Source organism: Phalacrocorax aristotelis, chromosome 22 (assembly GCF_949628215.1).
Source record: "Phalacrocorax aristotelis chromosome 22, bGulAri2.1, whole genome shotgun sequence".
Taxonomy (NCBI): Eukaryota; Metazoa; Chordata; class Aves; order Suliformes; family Phalacrocoracidae; genus Phalacrocorax; species Phalacrocorax aristotelis.
The window spans coordinates 1157123-1172619 of NC_134297.1; the positions used below are offsets into that span (position 1 = coordinate 1157123).

Below are 15497 nucleotides of genomic sequence, written 5' to 3' on the forward strand. Positions count from 1 at the left end.
GTGCCCGCATCCCCAAGCTGGGAGGCTGCGCTCCCCAGGGCAGGAAGGCAGCAGCCTCCCGCTTCTCTGTGGCAGGCGCCACTGATGCTGGAAGGGAGGGGAAGCAGTTTCCCACCCCAAAAGGGATGCAGTGAGCAAAAGCAGAGTGTGGAGAGGATGGGTGCCTGCTCCTGCCTGTCCCAGGAGGCAGCTGCGAGGGCAGGATGGGCGCGGGGAGCCGTGGGGCTGGCGGCAGCGGAAGGACAGTTTGGGAGGGCGGGAGAAATGCCATGGGAAATGTTAGAGCGAGCGGTGTATGGGGCAGCGGGAGGACAGGAGGGAACCCCTCCTCCGGCTGCTCCTGTCGGGCAGCCCCAGGCTGGCCCTGCGTGGCTGCCTCCAAAAACCCCGGGCCTGGGGACGGGAGGCTCCAGAGGTGTGAACCCTGGAGCCCAGCTTGGGCAGGCAGCCACACAGGGAAGGCACGGCCGCAGTGCGCGCGCACACATGCACAGCTCCCTGCATGGAGAGCCTGGGCCGGTGGCTTCCCGGCGGAGAGGGCTGGGAAGGGCAGCTGCAGAGGGATGGAGGGAGACGGGGACAGGCAGGGGACGGATGGCTCATCAGTGTGACTCCATCAAGCTTGGCAGGGCCGGGTAGGAGAGCTTGGGACAGCCTGGCCGATCCTGGTACCGGAGCAGAGAAGCCGCCACCAGCCCCTAGACCGGGGTCGCTGTGCTTTCATCCCCCTCCCCAGCTGCCACGCTCTTTCTGTAGGTCCCAGATGAAGGCAGCCCAGGCCTGGGCCCCCCACAGCTGCTCCCAGCCCGCTGGTCCCAACGGGTGCCGAGTCCCCCAGGGCCAGGAGGGCCTGGGCTGAGGGTCTGAGCTCCCCACGCTGCTGCCCTGCCTCCACACTCCAGCCCCTGGAGAAAGGACCTACCTCTCCCTGCCCTGCTGACTCACCGGCAGCCCCCGGGGCCGCCCCCACGCTCCGCCGTCACTTTAGCAAGGATATGTCATCGGCAAAGTCGTCGTGGTCCCGCCGCAGGCAGTGGAAGCAGCGCCACTGGAACACCATGAGGCAGAGGGGCAGCATGAAGAGGGCGCAGATGGCTGCCATGACGTAGGCGATGGTCATCAGGGTGGACTCGTCCGTCTGCGGGATGTTGTAGCCGCAGTCCTCCATGTTGGAGTGCAGGTAGGGCCCCTCCACTGCGGCCGTCCGAAACTCGTCGTGCACTGTGGGTAGGAGAAGGCAGGGCTCTGGCTGCCGCGCTATGGCTGGGCGTCCACGTCCCCTCCGCCTCTCCCTCCCTGCATGCCCAGCCCTCACCGTGGCAGGCACTGACAGCGAAGCCGATGCGCTTGCGGGCACGGTCGAACACCACGTAGAAGCCCTCCATGATAACGGCGCCCATGACGGTGCCTGTGGAGGACTGGGAGATGGCGAACTTGTAGCAGTCATCCTGAGAAGTGGCCACGTCCTCCACTGGGCGCAGGTATTGCTGCGGGAAGAGTGGCGCCATCAGGAACAGGGACAGGGCAGAGCTCCCAGGGGTGGGCAGCCGTGCCCACCCGGCCAGCTCCGGCCCCCGTTGTGGGCTGGCCGGGCCGACGCTTACCTGGGGCAGGATGGTGATCCGGAAGGACTGGTTGGTGGCCTCCCCCATCAGGTAGAGGGACAGGACCGGGAAGATGTGCCAGGGGGTGGTGCCGACCTGCCAGCAAACCAGCTGCTCCCCCAGCCAGAAGCCATCTGGGAACTTCTCCGTCTGCCAGAGGGAAAGGGGAGGTGAGCGGGGCTGCGACAGGCAGCAGAGGGGCTCAGGCTGGTGACGGGCAGCCGCACTGCCTGCAGACCCGAGCTGGCCCTGGGGACATGCCCACGGGGGGAGGGATGGGTTTCACTAACCGAAGAAGCTGTTTTGATGGATTTCACTGCAGCCTCAAACACCTTCTTTGGCAGCCTGAGGTTGGTGGTCCCGCTGTCCACGATACTCTTGTCGTAGTTGTACTGGGGGCAGAAGAGGAGGAGTGAGCCAGGCGCAAGACCCCAGTCCCACTCCCCTCCCGTTCCCCCCTAGACCGAAGTTGGATGTCTCCAGTGGCAGCGACTGGGCAGCGCCCCGTAGGGCAGGTTCTCACCTCTTTGCAGTCCATGTTCAGGTCCTGCCCGTTGACCTCCAGCTTAACGATGATGACCTCATAGTACCACTCCTTCCGGATGGGTGTGTACCAGATGTCACCCACGTAGAGCGAGCGGTCGATGCCACCAATGATCTGCAGCAGAGACAGGAAAGACGCTGCCACCATAGGCTGCCAACTCCGGCCGGGGCCGGGGCTCCGCGGGCAGCCCTGCTGGCCTTCCCGCGGGCTGCAGAGCGCTCACCATGCTGCCCCCCACCGATGCCAGGGCCTCCGTCTCGTTGGGTGAGAAGCCTGCCCCGCAAAGCTGGAGGGAGAAGATGTTGGGCACCCGGGTCTGCTTCACCAGGGAGTCAAAGAAGGGCTCCAGGCTGTCGTCAGGCTGGTGGGAGGAGAAAGCAGAGGCAGGACAGGGATGTGTCAGCGCCATCCCTTCTCCAGGGGCTCTCCATGGCCAGGGGAGCTCCCCTCGTTGGGACCACTGAGCCCCCCAGGATCCCGGCTCTGCATGCTGTTGGAGCAGGACTCAAGGTCACCAGCTCAGCTGCAAGCTGGGCACCAGGGGACCAAGCAGAGCCAAGGAAAGAGGCAGTCGAACCCTGCTGGGACAGGGTGCCCGCGTCTGCTGGCGCGGCCAGGCAGAGCTGGGGCCCAGCAGCTGCGAGCCAGGACTCACCCGGGCGATCTCGGCGTACGCCAGCCCCAGGATCCCTTCCCAGTTGGAGCCGTTGATGAAGAACTTGTCCGACTCCGTGATGGCAGCGATGTTGGCTCTGACGGTGACGTTGGGGCCATGGGGGATGGTGACGAGGTCGGTGCCGAGTTCCCCTTCCCACTTGCCCTGGGTGTAGGGCACGTATACACCCTTCCGCAGGTCACGGTAGGTGCTGGACCTGCAGTGGCATCAAAGAGCCAGAGCAAGATTAGCGTGGAGGAGGAGCGGGTGCACGGCAGGTGAGGGCGGGAGCGCACGCATGCATAGCCGACCATTTGTGAGCGTAGAGGTGCGCCTGCCCTGCAGATCAGCATGGCTGGGCGAGGACAGCGCGTTCTTCCTGCACTGGGGAGCCCCGTCATGGGTCGGTGAAGCACCGGGACGGCTACCTGCAGCCTGGGCCAAGGCTGTCAGGGGGCATGGGGGTGACGAGCCCAGCTGCTGTTTGCTGTGCACAACCAGCCCAGCAGCTTAAACGTTCTGGGAGGGTGGCCAGGCGGCCAAAGGGCCCTTCCTTCTCTGGGCCCAGAAGGGGCCATGCGGACCCAGCCGGCCTAGGGGCTGGCGGCACCTGGCAGGGTCTGGCTGGTCCCCCAGCAAGAAGGGAGTGCAGGCCTCGGTGGGCCGGGGCTGTGTCACAGGCACAAGGGGTAGTGGCTGTGCTCTCTGCGTCCCCCCCAGCATACTCACAGCTGCCGCTGGTAGTATCTGCGGAGGAAGGGGTGAGGTGCAGCTCCCACAGCGAAGTTACTGCTCCCTGTGTCCACCAGGATATTCAGCTGGAGAGGGAAGAGAGACAGGGAGGCTCACAACTGCAGCAGGACCCTGCCGTACCACGCGCCCAGCTCTGTCTGGCACCACAGGCAAGCGATGCTTTCCCCGTCCCCACGCCCGGCACGCGGTGGCTGCTGTACCGCGGGGAGCCACAGCTCTGGGTCCCCATCTGGGCAGCAAGCCTGGCTCTGCCCCTGCCCGGCAGCTGGGCTCTCTGCCAGCCCCACTGGCCCTCTGTGTGGGCACGAAGGGCCCTTCGCCCTGGCAGCAGCAGGGGGACGGGCAGAGGCAGGGCAGGGAGGCTGCCCTGGTGCCTGTTGCCCTCCCCAGGAGGCAGGAGGGATGCCTTGCAGCAGCACAGAGCCCCGAGCTTAAGCAGGGGCCCTCTTTTGCCGTGCCCGGGGACAGCTCAGAGATGCTGCGTGAGAGGACACAGTGGTGGAGCAGGAGTCAGTGACATCAGGGTGCTGCACGAAAAGCAAACATTGTCTGGCACGGTGCAAACAGAGCGTGAGCGCTCCTCCTAGCGGTGCCCAGCCTCGGCCCCAGCACCCAGAGTCTGAATCTGCAGGCAGGATTCGGCAAGCACCTGGCCACAAGGATGTTGTGGGGCCGGAGAGAGCAGCAGCAAGTCGGGGTGCCTGGGCTCCCCTTGCCAGGAAACCTAATTTGCTGGCAAAGCTGGTTGGAGGGACCGATGGTACGCAAGCCACCAGATTGCTGGGTCTGCTAATCGGCCGTACATATGCTGAGCTCTGATCCCGATTCATTTCTGCCTGTGCCCTGGATTACCCGCTCACAGGCACAGTTTGGCAAACATTCCACCAGCGGGGCCGGGAGTGGGCTAGCTGGGTCCTGCCCCCAGCTGACCCCTGCCCGCAGCCCCTCGGGGTGAGCTCTGACCTCAGGGGTGGGGTGCTTTGCTGGCACGGCCCCACCCAGCAGTGCACCAGGGCTCTGGCCCTTAATCCGCGGAGTCAGGGGGAGAAGGAGGCTAATGCACTTGTGCTAATCGCAAAAGCACTGCGCTACAGCTGCCAGGGTTTCCTCCACGGCCCGCTCAGAGAGGCTGGCTGCGGGCAGCATGGCCCAGGCATCCCTTGCCCCAGTGTGCCGCCCTGCCCACGGCCCCGTGCTGCGCTGGGGGACAAGTCTCCCCCCCCCGACCACAGACCGGCTTCTTGCCAAGGGGAATGTTTTGGGCCACGAGATAAGATCCGAGTGGCACATTTGCCCCTCCAATATCCCCCCTCGGGCAAGCGCCAAGAGCTGCCGGGCCAGCTCGGCTCCCGCTGCGCAGCCCGACCTTCCCCTGGCGACCCTGCACCGGCAGCCTCTGCCGCTGCGCCTGGGCCGTTCCCGGGGGTCTGTGATCAGTCATTAGGGACCAGCTGCTCCACACAGCTCGTTTCTGCTGAGCCGCAGGGTACCCAGGAGAGACAGGTTTCCCTGGAGAAAGACCTGCTGAGCTGGTGCTGCAGGGAGAGGACGCAGGTGGCAGGGAGGGTTTTTGCTCTCGCCCATCCAAGAGCAGCGGTTGTGCCGGGGAGGCGAGGCAAGCCCCCGCTGCCCAGGCCCAGCACGCAACCCCTCGGTGGCCGGACAGCCCCAATCCCGGCCATTCCCTGCCAGGCTGGCAGGTATTACGTGCTCGAGATATGGCGGGAGCAGTGGCGGGGACCCACCCCCCAGCAGCTCCGTCCTGCTGGTGGGGTCATGCAGAGGACCCCACGGAGAGGACCCGCATCCTTGAGGCTTGGCCCAGCCCTCGATTCAGGCCAGGACACGGCACGTGAGCCGGCGAGGCCAGGACACATGTGGCAGAGACGCTGCCTGAAACCCGTCCGCTGCTCCCTGGAAGTGACGGCCCCTCCGGGCACCGCAGCAGAAGCTGTGACTCTGCGCGGCGCCTGCCCTAGTGCTGCGTGCCGCTGCCGGGGCGGTGAGCCTCAGCCTGCTGGCAGAGGCACCAAGCCTTCGCCATCTGTCCCGCAGCACTGGCTCCCGATGCTCGGCTCTCGCCCTCTTCCCCATGTATCTATGTATCGGCCGGTCCTGGGGAGCCTGGCGCGAGCGTAACCAACGTGCCAAGGGACGGGGAGCGTGAGAACAACGAACTGCTGCCGGTGACTTCGCAGTGCAGCACGGCTCAGACCAAAATTAAAGCACAACAGAATAAAGAAACTTCCCTGCCAGCACCAGGAAGGTGAAAGGAAAGGTGAGGAGGCAGATGGGCCGGTGGGGGAGAGCTGGCGTGCCTTTGAGATGGATGCTCGTCCCCCCGATAAACACGCTCCCCGATTTCCTGCAAATGCACAGCCCTATTCTTTCAAGTGAATCTTTTAATTCCATTACAGCGCCTGGAGGGATTTTGCTCCAGTGCACGCACGCGCACCACGTTCACGTTTGGAAGGAGTCCAAGGCTGGAAGATGCTGCCCAAAAGGGTGACTGGTTCAGAAACGCACCGGTGCCTGGAAACAGGTGGCTCGCACAGAAATGATCTGGCAGCTGCGACACGTGGCAGGTCCCAGGCAAAAGATGATGAAATCACATCTAAAACTAGATTTTAGAAATGATCTCCTCCCTTTTTCCCGAAACGTGCCCCGGCAGAGCAGACGACGAATCCCAGGCACACAGAGGCAACACGAAACCGCTCTGAGACACCCGGTTTCTGCAGGGTGGTATCTCTCCCCATCCACGGTTCACGTCTCGCTCGCCTGGCTCTCTCCCGCCACGTCTGCAGAGCCGTGCCGGGCACCCAGGACGGAGCCATGCCGTGGGGAAAAGCCAGCCTTTATTTCGGGGTCCACATGGGTGTTTTGGCAGCACGAGCCCACGCGGCAGGCGTGCGGGAAGCCGGCCCTGCGCTGGAAGGAGCGTGGTCCCTCGAGCGCCGAGCTGGCCCCCTCGGCCCAGACGGGCTGCCGACGGCGGTGCGTACGAGCGCGCGGGCGCCAAAGGCTTCGGCGGCGGGAACCTCCGCAATCTCTGCCACAAAGGCGGGAGGAGCCGGTCCGCGGGGCTGCGCGGCCCTCGGCACCCACCGTGTCCCCGCGCACGGGCAGACGGTGCCAGGGGCGCGAGGCGGCAGCGCAGCTCCGGGCCACGAGGGACGCTGACAGAAAGACCGAGCGGGTGCAGAGGCCGGCGAGGCACCGGCTCCCGCTCCGCCCGCCCCCGCGGGGCCCCCTCCCGCGCGGCCGTGCCCGACCCCCGCGCGGTGACCCCGAGAGAAGCGGGAGGGTCCGCGCGGGATGGGGAGCGGCACGCGCGGGCCGCGCTGGGAGCGAGGCGTCGGGCGCGGGCGGCCACGCGCTCCCTCCGCGCCCGCACGTGCCCGCTCCGGCGGCGCTCCCGCCGACGCCGCGCCGCGCTCCCGCCCACGCCCCGCGCCGGCACCCTCGGGTGGGCCGGGGCGGCGCGGCCCGCTGAGGGTGCGGGGCACGGAGGGGCGCGGGTAGCGCCACCCGCCGCGCCCCGGCAGCCCGGGTGCCCCGCGGGCGGGACGGGGGCCGCTTTCGGCGCGCACCTGCAGGCGGGGTTTCCTCGGAAGCGATGGCAAAAGCATCCCCCGCGCACGGCGGGGCTGCGGGGGACGGGAAGAGCTCGCCGGGCTGGGCGGGGGGAGCCGCACCGGGCCGCGGCGGAGCCCCCGGCACCCCGGGGCGGCGCGGGGCCGCTGCGGGCCCAGCCCGGCGGGCGAGGAGCGGACCCGCCGCCGGGACCCCTACCTTCTGCGGAGGGCTGCCCACCGTCATCTCCACGTAGTACCCCTGCCCGGACTTGCCCCGCAGGTTGTCGATCATCTCCATGAAGCTGCCGCCCCGCTCGGCCTCCTCCGCCGCCCGGCGGGGCCGGGGTCCCGGCGGCGGGGCGCCGCCGCCTCGCAGCGGCAGCCGGATGCGCGGCGGGGCCGGGCGGGGGCGCAGGGCGGCCGCCCCCAGCCCGCACAGCAGCAGCCAGGGCCAGGCGGCCGCCATCGCCGCAGCCCTGCCCGCCCCCTCCGCCGCACCGGTGGCTCCCCGCCCCGGAAAGCCCTCCTCCCCGCGGGCCGGAGGGCGGGACGGCGGCCGGCGGGCCCGCAGCGCCCCGGCACCTGCCCCCCTGGCGCGGCTGCCCCCGGTCCCGGCCCCGGCCCCGGCGCTAGGGGAACGGCGAGGCCGGGGCGGGCGGCGGGACCTGACCGACGCGTCGCCATGGCAACGCGCGGCGGGGACCCGCCCTTCCCGGACTACAGCCCCCGGCAGGCGCCGCCGCGCCGCCGCCGTCGGGCGGCCCGGCCAATCCCGGCGCCCGGCGGAGCGCCGCCGCCCAATGGGGTTTAGCCGGGAGGCGGGGTGGGCGGTGCCGTTGCTAAGGGACAGTAACCCGGAAGCAGTGGCGGCGGCGGCGGCGGCGGCGGCGGCGCGGCACCGGGCAACCCGTGGGCGGCCGCGGCCGCGGCGGGCGGGAGGGAGGCTGCTCCCCCCGGGGCACCCCCGGGGCAGGCCCGGCCCGGGGATCGCCCCGGCGAGCGGGGCGGGGAGCCGGCGGGGCCCGGGCGCGGGGTGAGCGGGGAGCGGCGCGGGGATCCGCCGGCTCCGGGCTGTGCGTGTGCTCCGGGGCCGCGAAGCGGGGTGGGGGTGGAAAGCGGGGTTTTGTTTTATGTCCTGTTAATCACAGCTATTTCTCCTCCCTGCAAACCTTGCTTCTCGTGTGGCTCCGGGCTGGCGCGCCTCCGGCTGCGCTAACGCTTTGCTGACCTGCAAAGTCCCCTCCACCGGCACGCATCAAGCACGCGTCGTGCATCGGCGCTTTATCGATGTGCATCAAGCATGATATGTGCTATATCATGCCTGATGCTGCGATATATAGCATCAAGCATGCATCGATGCTTTATTGGTGACATGCATCACGCATCAGCGCTTCACTGACATGCACCAAGCGTGTCCCATGCGCCATGCATCAATGCTTCGTTGACGACACGCATCAAGCATGCGTCACGCATCAGCGCTTTGCTGACATGCATCAAGCCTGTGCAGGCGTGCAGGGGCAGCGTTTCAAACTGGAGGGCGAGGGTGCGATTCGCCCCCCAGCGCTGAGGCTGGGGGCGAGGGAAGGGGCTGAAATGGTGCTGTGGTGGAGTGAGTCGCCTGCGTCCAAATGCTTGGATCGGGTACGTTTTGGGGGGGGGGAGCGGCACGAGTCCTGTGCCGCTGTTTTGCTGCGGCGTGGCCCGAGAATACCTCTGCGTGGAAACTGCCAGGATTAGTTGCTGCTTCTGAGGCTGGCTTTACATAAGAGTGTTAAATACGGAGCGGGCTGAGGACAGCGGAAGGTGAAGAGGGTGGCGAAGGCTTGCTTACAAGCAGCGGTGTGGTGATCCTGCTCCCGGTGGTCGTTGTTAGTGCACTGATGCTGCCCAGCCCATTGCTGTCATGGCTTGGATGCCCAGCAGGCACCGGAACCCCCTGAATCTCGTGAGGAAAGCAGAGGTGTGCTTTATGCGTTGAGTATTCTGGGGTTTTCAGGGTAAAAGCTAGTCTGACCTTGTTCCGCTGTGCCTTTGAGCAGTGGGAGCGGAAGGGACAGTCGTGTCCTCGCTCCTGCCGTGGGTTCACAGCCTCCCCTGTCCTGTGCGGGCGCTGGGGCAGCTGTGGGGAGCCTGCTCAGCCTGCCCTGGCTCCCCACGTGGCTGGGCGAGCCTAACGCTGGCCAAGTGCGGCCGTGCGGAGCCATGGCTGGGGGCATTTGGGGTGTGGAAATGAACGTCCAGCTGCTGAAACCTGTGGAGAATGGGTTGTGAGGTTGGACAGGGCAGGTGGCAGGACAAAATCGCTGCCTATGGTCTTTGGGTTAAATAGCAAAGCAATCCTTCAGAGGTGGGACGCATTGAATTAGGAGCCTTTATAGCTTCCGAAATGCCCTCTGGGAAGGTGAGAGAGGCCAAGGCAAGCCGGCTGTGGTGAGAGGCTGCCTGGTCCCCAGGCGGTGCTGATTCAGCCGAGGGACTGCTCTCAAAAAGCTGTGCTGTGCTCTGGGGAAACTGTTTTCTCTCTTTCTCTTTTTTCCCCTTCTCATTTCAGCTTATTTTCTGCCTGTTTAAAAAGTCCCCGAAGCAAGTGCCCATCTCCTCTGTAGAACCCTGAAAGCCTGGGGGGGCTGATTATAACTTCTTTGCCGCTTCAGCTCTGCTCCCTGTTTTAACAACCCCTGTGAAGCGTGTCTTTGATTTGGTTTTGCTGTGTGCAGTGAAAGAGCCCTGTAAGCAGGGCGGAGAGCTCTGCCCTGTAGCGTGTTTTCCTTCCTTCGGGCTGGCTTGGGCTGTGGCTGTTGGGACCGGGGCAACTTCTTGCCCCGTGGCCGCAGGGCAGGTGTCGAACTGTGAAGTGGAGAGCTCCAGGCTGTGCCCTGCATGGTGTATCTGAGTAGCGCAGGATGGCTCAATCTCCTCGGTGCCAAAATAACAAACCCTAAAGCAAAACTGAGTTCCAGCAGCCTCTACCTTTTGTTGGGGAGGTGGGGAAACATGCTTGTAAGTAACGTAATATTTCGTCCCCTCCCTTTCTGCTGTTAATTCACTCTGAACTGCAGCTCACTGCCCGGCGCCATTAGCTGTGTCCTCCTGCCTTGACCAGAATCCGTCAGTTCTGGCTGCCTTCGCTCCTTGCCCTTCCCATCTGCACCCACGCTTGGCAGCCCCAGCGCACCCCGTTCCCCTCCACAGCCCCGGTGCTGCGTTTTCTGCGGGGCTCTGCCACGCGCTGTGTGATGAGGGAGCTTTATTTCCATCTGGGCGCGTTCGGACGTTGTGATTTTGTGTTGCTGCCTTGTGCCAGGTGCGCGCAAGGTGGGTGCCGCCAGGTGGAGGGAGCAATGGCAGGGGCTATGGTGCGCATCGGTGACCAGCTCATCCTGGAAGAAGATTACGATGAGACGTACATTCCCAGCGAGCAAGGTAACCACCGCCTCTCCTCCCAGGAGCGGCTGAGAAGGCTGGCTTTATTGCATAGCCCCTGGGGTAGACTGTTCCTCTTCTGTTTTCTTAGAAATCCAGGATTTTGCACGGGAGATTGGGATTGACCCTGAGAAGGAGCCAGAGCTGATCTGGCTGGCCAGGGAAGGCATCGTGGCCCCGCTACCACCCGAGTGGAAGCCCTGGTGAGAGCTCTCTCAGCATCTGTCTGGTCAGGTTCCTGGCCTCCCCGGCCCTTCCCCTGCTGGGCGCTGCCCCCGTAGGCAGCAGAGCAGGGTACCGGCCGGCGAGGGGGGTAATGCCACAGCTGCCATGCTTCTGTGGCCGGGGGAGCACTCTTCTCACTTCTCATGCTGTTCTTGCCTCGCAGCCAGGACATCACTGGTGATATCTACTACTTCAACTTCGCTAACGGCCAGTCCACGTGGGACCACCCCTGTGATGATCACTACAGGGAGCTTGTTGTTCAGGAGCGAGAGAAGCTGCTGGCACGTGGCGGCTCGAAAAAGAAAGAAAAGAAGAAGAAGAAAGAAAAGAAAGAAAAGAAAGACAAGAAGGAGAAGCAGTCACTGAAGCAACCCACCGTGAGTAGGCTCTGCTGCTTGCAGTGCTTCTGGGGAGGGGCGAGAGGTGGAGGGTGAACGAGTCGCTGTGAATTAGAGGGTGATCCCGTGATGTTGCCGCTGTGGGATGGGAACAGCGATCACCTGATGAGGGATCCTGCCCAGCAGGGTCGTGAGTTTGACGAAAATCCAACAGGAGCGGGGGTCGCAGACCCACGCAAGTCGGGAAGTTCTGGTATGGAAGGCCGTGCCTGGAGCGGGGGGTGCCGCAGCCCTGTGATGCTGCTGCTGAGAGGCGCATGGCACCAGCCGAGGGTGCTGGTGCTGTTCATAGCAGCAGATATCTGGAGTGCTGGAAAGATTTCCTTCCTTGGAGAGGACAACAAACGGTGTACATGCAGTTGCTATGATATACAGGCAGTGAGCACAGCTTTAGATGCGTGAGGTTAGTCTGCTTTGTTGTTGGTATCTGCGAGCGTAACCAAATTCCCTTTATGTCCCAGCGACAGCAAATGATCACTGCCTTCTGTTTGCCAGTAATGAGAGAAATCTCCAAGGGGAAAAATGGTGGCTGGTAGTGTTGGCCAAGGCACAGACCTCTTCGACTCAGAAAGCCTCAGGCCTTCAATTTGAGCATTTTCTTTTATGTGTATACATGTCATTTTGAGTGCTCAAAAACTTACACACCTATATACATATAAATTGTTGTTAAAATGAGTATGTATGTCTACTTTAGATGGATAAGGGTACATATAGTGATACGTGATACATCTTAGTTACTTGCTAATATTTATCTACCTAGGAAATGCAGCCAGGGATTCTTCCTTCAACATCCTTTTGTCAAATGCCCTCTGCCATTCTGCCCCCCGGGCAGGAGAGTCCTGAGCCAGATAGCCAGACTAGAGGTGAAGGCTGCCTTGACGAAGGCAAAGGGAGACCGTCAGACGTAAGTGACTCGAGGAGACTATTTGCAGGCACGTGGCCAAACAAACTGTGTCCCCTGCTTGTCTCCAAGTTCAGCAGACTGTGCCAGACCTTACCTGATGTGGAGAAAGTTTTAGAAAAGGGCCCCTATTGTAGCAGCTTTGAGGTAGACATCCACCAGGACCAAGATACACCTTTAGAAATGAGAGAAAAGCTTTGTCTTGGCTCCTCTGACTCGCAGTCTGATGATTTAGAAGTTAGGCCACCAGCGCAACCTTTGTGTGTGTCAGAGAAACCCTATTCACGAGGCTTTAAGAATGTCAAAACTCTGCTAGAGGCCCTTGAAGATGAAATCCTACTCTTTGAGGATGAAGAGCTGGAAGAAAAGTGGAAGATGGAAGATGTGATGGGTGAGCATGTCCATAAGCCTGATCATCGCTTCTCAGTCAGAGAGAAATGTACAGGACTGGATGGGGATGTGGAAAGAAGTCCAGGCATATTGCAAGGCAGAGAAAAAGCAAGCTTTTACCGCAGGATCAATGAAACGACTCGTTTTGATGCCAGTCCCGCAGATGACTGGAGTTTGCAGGAGACTGTTGATGTTCCAGATGCTGAAGAAGAGCTGAGATCCAACAGCAAGGTGACTGAGAGTAGAAGTAAGAGAAAAGTTCGGGATGAGCCTTTGGGTCAAGCCATCAGTCTCTACAAGAGCACTGAGACCATCAGCAGACCTGAGAGAAAGGGTTTAAAGCTGATGGAAGTAGGAGCAGATACAGAAGTCAACAGTAGCAATGGTATGCTAGAGAGCCGCTCTGCAGTCCCTCAGCAGATCGCAGATACACTACCCTGCTTCCGAGGGGTAGATGCAAAGAGAGGAATCGATGTGGGTCTTCATTCTGCAGTGGATCCTACATCAAAAGATGTGTTTTCATCTGCTAAAGGTGGCTGGAGAAATAATGGAGGAAGTGGTTTGATATCAGAGTCTGATAGGAGCGATTCAGCCAGTTCTCATGATGACAATGCAGCCCAGGTACTGGGAGTGAGCCGTCGCTTCTCTCCACGCCACGAGGCTGGGGGACAGAAGGATGAGCGCTCCTTTGCAGGAGAGCCTCTGCTGCCTCATCCCCTCCTGGGGTCATCCCTGGCTCAGACACTAAGTCCTGCCCAGAAGTCAGAGAGGGGGCGTAGCTCCGAGGGGATGAAGTTATGCCACAGGCTGCAGCAATGTGCGAAAGGCCCCAGCCCAGCACCTGGGCCCATCAGTCTTATGGTGGATTTTTGTGGAAAATACGCTGGCCAGGAGCCTGATGGTCCTGGAGTGAAGAGAGGAAACAGAAGGATGGATCAAGCTCCTGGAGCGTGGGGAGAGAAGCTCGCAGCAGACTTGCAGGTTGAGTGCCAGGGGAGCAAGGGTCTCTGTCAGCACGTGAAAGTGGAGGCGACCCAAACCAGAGAAGCTGCAGGGAGTTACAGCAAAACAGAGGTTGGTGAAGGAGCAGGCGGGAATGAGGTAGGACTTGGTCCTTTGTGATGGCCCTTCCATTGCAAAGGTTTCTAGGGAACAGAGTGTGAAATTTTGCTTCTAAGCTAATTTTCAGGAGAAAATGGTCAAAAGCCTCCTTTTGGAGGACACGTCAGCAGACGTGGCGTTAGTTTTAGCAGTTTTCCTAAAGCTTGGGAGGTAGTTTGGAAAAGCCTTTGTGGTGTTCCTTGCATGGCAAACACTGCACAACTTTCACCTTGTTTTAGTTTTGCAAGGACGCAAAGTGCTTTCAGAACTCAAACGGGTGATGGGTGATAAATCAAGTGGGATGGGAATGTCAAATACAAAATCGTCCTTAATTTTGGCTCTAAGACGCTTTGTAGTGAGCGCACTACAAAGTCAGCCTTTCCCCCAGAGGTCCCACGATCTAAATTGAGGGGGAACAGCTTGTTGAGGTATTTTTAGCTTAATTTTGCTTGCTGAATCTCAAGTCCCAGAGTGACTGAGTTGGCAAAGGTAATACCAGAAACCATAAGTTGCAGCCAGCTTTCCTGCATCCATGGCCAGTACCTTGAAAAATGGCCTCTGTTCCCTCTATAAATGAAAGAAGAACAGGGAGGAGTTTGAACTGGCTTTCGCAAAGATAGGAGGAGTACTCCTGGTGGTTACAGGCCATTGTTTTGCAGGTGGGTGCGGTACTGACTTGTCCGAGCACAGTTTAGTCCTTGGGCTGCTGCTGCTGTGGTCTTACGACACTAAGATGGCTTACAGGAGCGACGGGGCCCATCCATAGATGTAATTGTCTCCTTCTTCCTTGGCGAATAGCTGGACCTTTTCGCTCCGTTTCGCCCAGACTTTTTCCCTCCGTTGCCTGTAGCGGGACCCTGTCCTTCACTGGGAAGAAAGTTCCAGGTTGTTTAGTCTTTGCCTATAAGTAATTGCCTCAATTTAATAAGAATATACCAAATCTCCTGTTCTGAAGGGAAAAATTGAACGGAAAGGTCGCGGTGTGTAACATGAATGAATGGCTTTGATCTGCTGTTGCTGGCGCCCAGCTGTGGCTCCACCAAATTGCTCGCTCAGGTTTCTAATTACCAGCGTGTGGTAGTTCCCAGTTAGCTGGTAGGAACTATGACTATAAATATCGGATAAACTGCAGATTATCCTGAAAGTTTAATTAGCCCGATGGAAGGCTGCTGAAGGGCAGCGAACATCCTCTGCTCCATACATGTAGGTAACGGCCTTCTGTAGAAAATACCTAGTTAAGCCCAGAACGCATGGTTTATTCTGTGACCGTTGATGTGGCAGTGATTTGGTGGAAGAAGGATCAGTGTATGTTCAATCTCCCTCTCCCCATCCCTCAAGTGTGCAAGTGAATTAACTCTGTTTTCAGCCTGTAATCTTGTATAGACACAGAGTAGCGGAACTGTGATTTCTGAATACACACATGCTCTGCTGAAGCAACAGCACTTGCCCGCGCTGGCGTGCTACAGAGAAAACCCTGGCACGCGTGTGCTTCTAGCTTAGCCTGTGCAGCGCGTTGCGGGGCGAGACTACCCGCGTGGGGAGCTCCACAAAGTCAAACAGAATGATCCTGTTCTTGGGTGAAGACAACTTGAGAGGCCAAGCGTGCATGGCTCAGAGGTGAGGCTGTTGGATGGCTCCCAGGGCTCTTGCAGTGCTTTGAAAGGGAGAGGTGTCCTCGGGAGCTTCTTATGGATGCGCTGCAGCGGAGCTGCTTTCGCTGCTTTTCCACTGGTGTCAGGTGAGGAAGCAGCCTGGATTTCAGTCTAAGAAGAGGTGGTAGTTGCAGCTTGTGGAGAGTAGGAGGCTTCTTGCCGTTGGAGTGCTTTCTACTTGACTCGTTACACGCTGTGCAGAGTAGCAGGGCAAACAGAGGTGAGGCTGCCCGGTTTGCCTCGGGTGTGTGATGCTGGGTAAGAGCCTCTCCTAGA

The 15497-nt window shown here is 61.1% G+C and overlaps 2 protein-coding genes across 9 annotated transcripts in view; one reads left to right on the forward strand and one right to left on the reverse strand.

The window, feature by feature from the left end:
* Positions 1–833: 833 nt before the first annotated feature.
* BACE1 (beta-secretase 1) lies at positions 834–7640 on the reverse strand. The gene is made up of 9 exons (XM_075116299.1): positions 7349–7640; positions 3533–3621; positions 2804–3020; positions 2372–2509; positions 2128–2262; positions 1895–1996; positions 1605–1754; positions 1316–1487; positions 834–1221 (listed from the first exon to the last, which is right to left on the reverse strand). Exons 1-9 carry the CDS (start codon positions 7595–7597, stop codon positions 980–982), a joined length of 1494 nt encoding a protein of 497 aa, XP_074972400.1. The 5' UTR covers positions 7598–7640; the 3' UTR covers positions 834–979.
* A 342-nt stretch (positions 7641–7982) lies between these two features.
* Positions 7983–15497, forward strand: part of CEP164 (centrosomal protein 164) — a 47111-nt gene continuing 39596 nt past the window's right edge. For 3 of the 8 annotated variants that reach the window (XM_075116281.1, XM_075116279.1, XM_075116280.1), the window contains exons 1-4: positions 7983–8164; positions 10436–10554; positions 10646–10757; positions 10943–11156. In XM_075116281.1, the coding sequence (XP_074972382.1) occupies positions 10473–10554; positions 10646–10757; positions 10943–11156 (408 nt within the window). In that variant the 5' untranslated portion in view covers positions 7983–8164; positions 10436–10472. The remainder of the gene's footprint in view (positions 8165–10435; positions 10555–10645; positions 10758–10942; positions 11157–15497) is intronic. The other 5 variants (XM_075116283.1, XM_075116282.1, XM_075116286.1 and 2 more) reach the window with 2 other exon arrangements.

What these genes read in the sequence shown, in the direction of transcription:
- BACE1 (XM_075116299.1), bottom strand. Translation starts at nt 7,597, where the DNA reads ATGGCGGCCGCCTGGCCCTGGCTGCTGCTGTGCGGGCTGGGGGCGGCC. An exon ending in TGGGCAGCCCTCCGCAGAAG is followed by an intron (nt 3,622 to 7,348) that starts GTAGGGGTCCCG and finishes TTCCCTCTCCAG; the next exon opens with CTGAATATCCTGGTGGACAC. An exon ending in CGCTGTCAGTGCCTGCCACG is followed by an intron (nt 1,222 to 1,315) that starts GTGAGGGCTGGG and finishes TCCTACCCACAG; the next exon opens with TGCACGACGAGTTTCGGACG.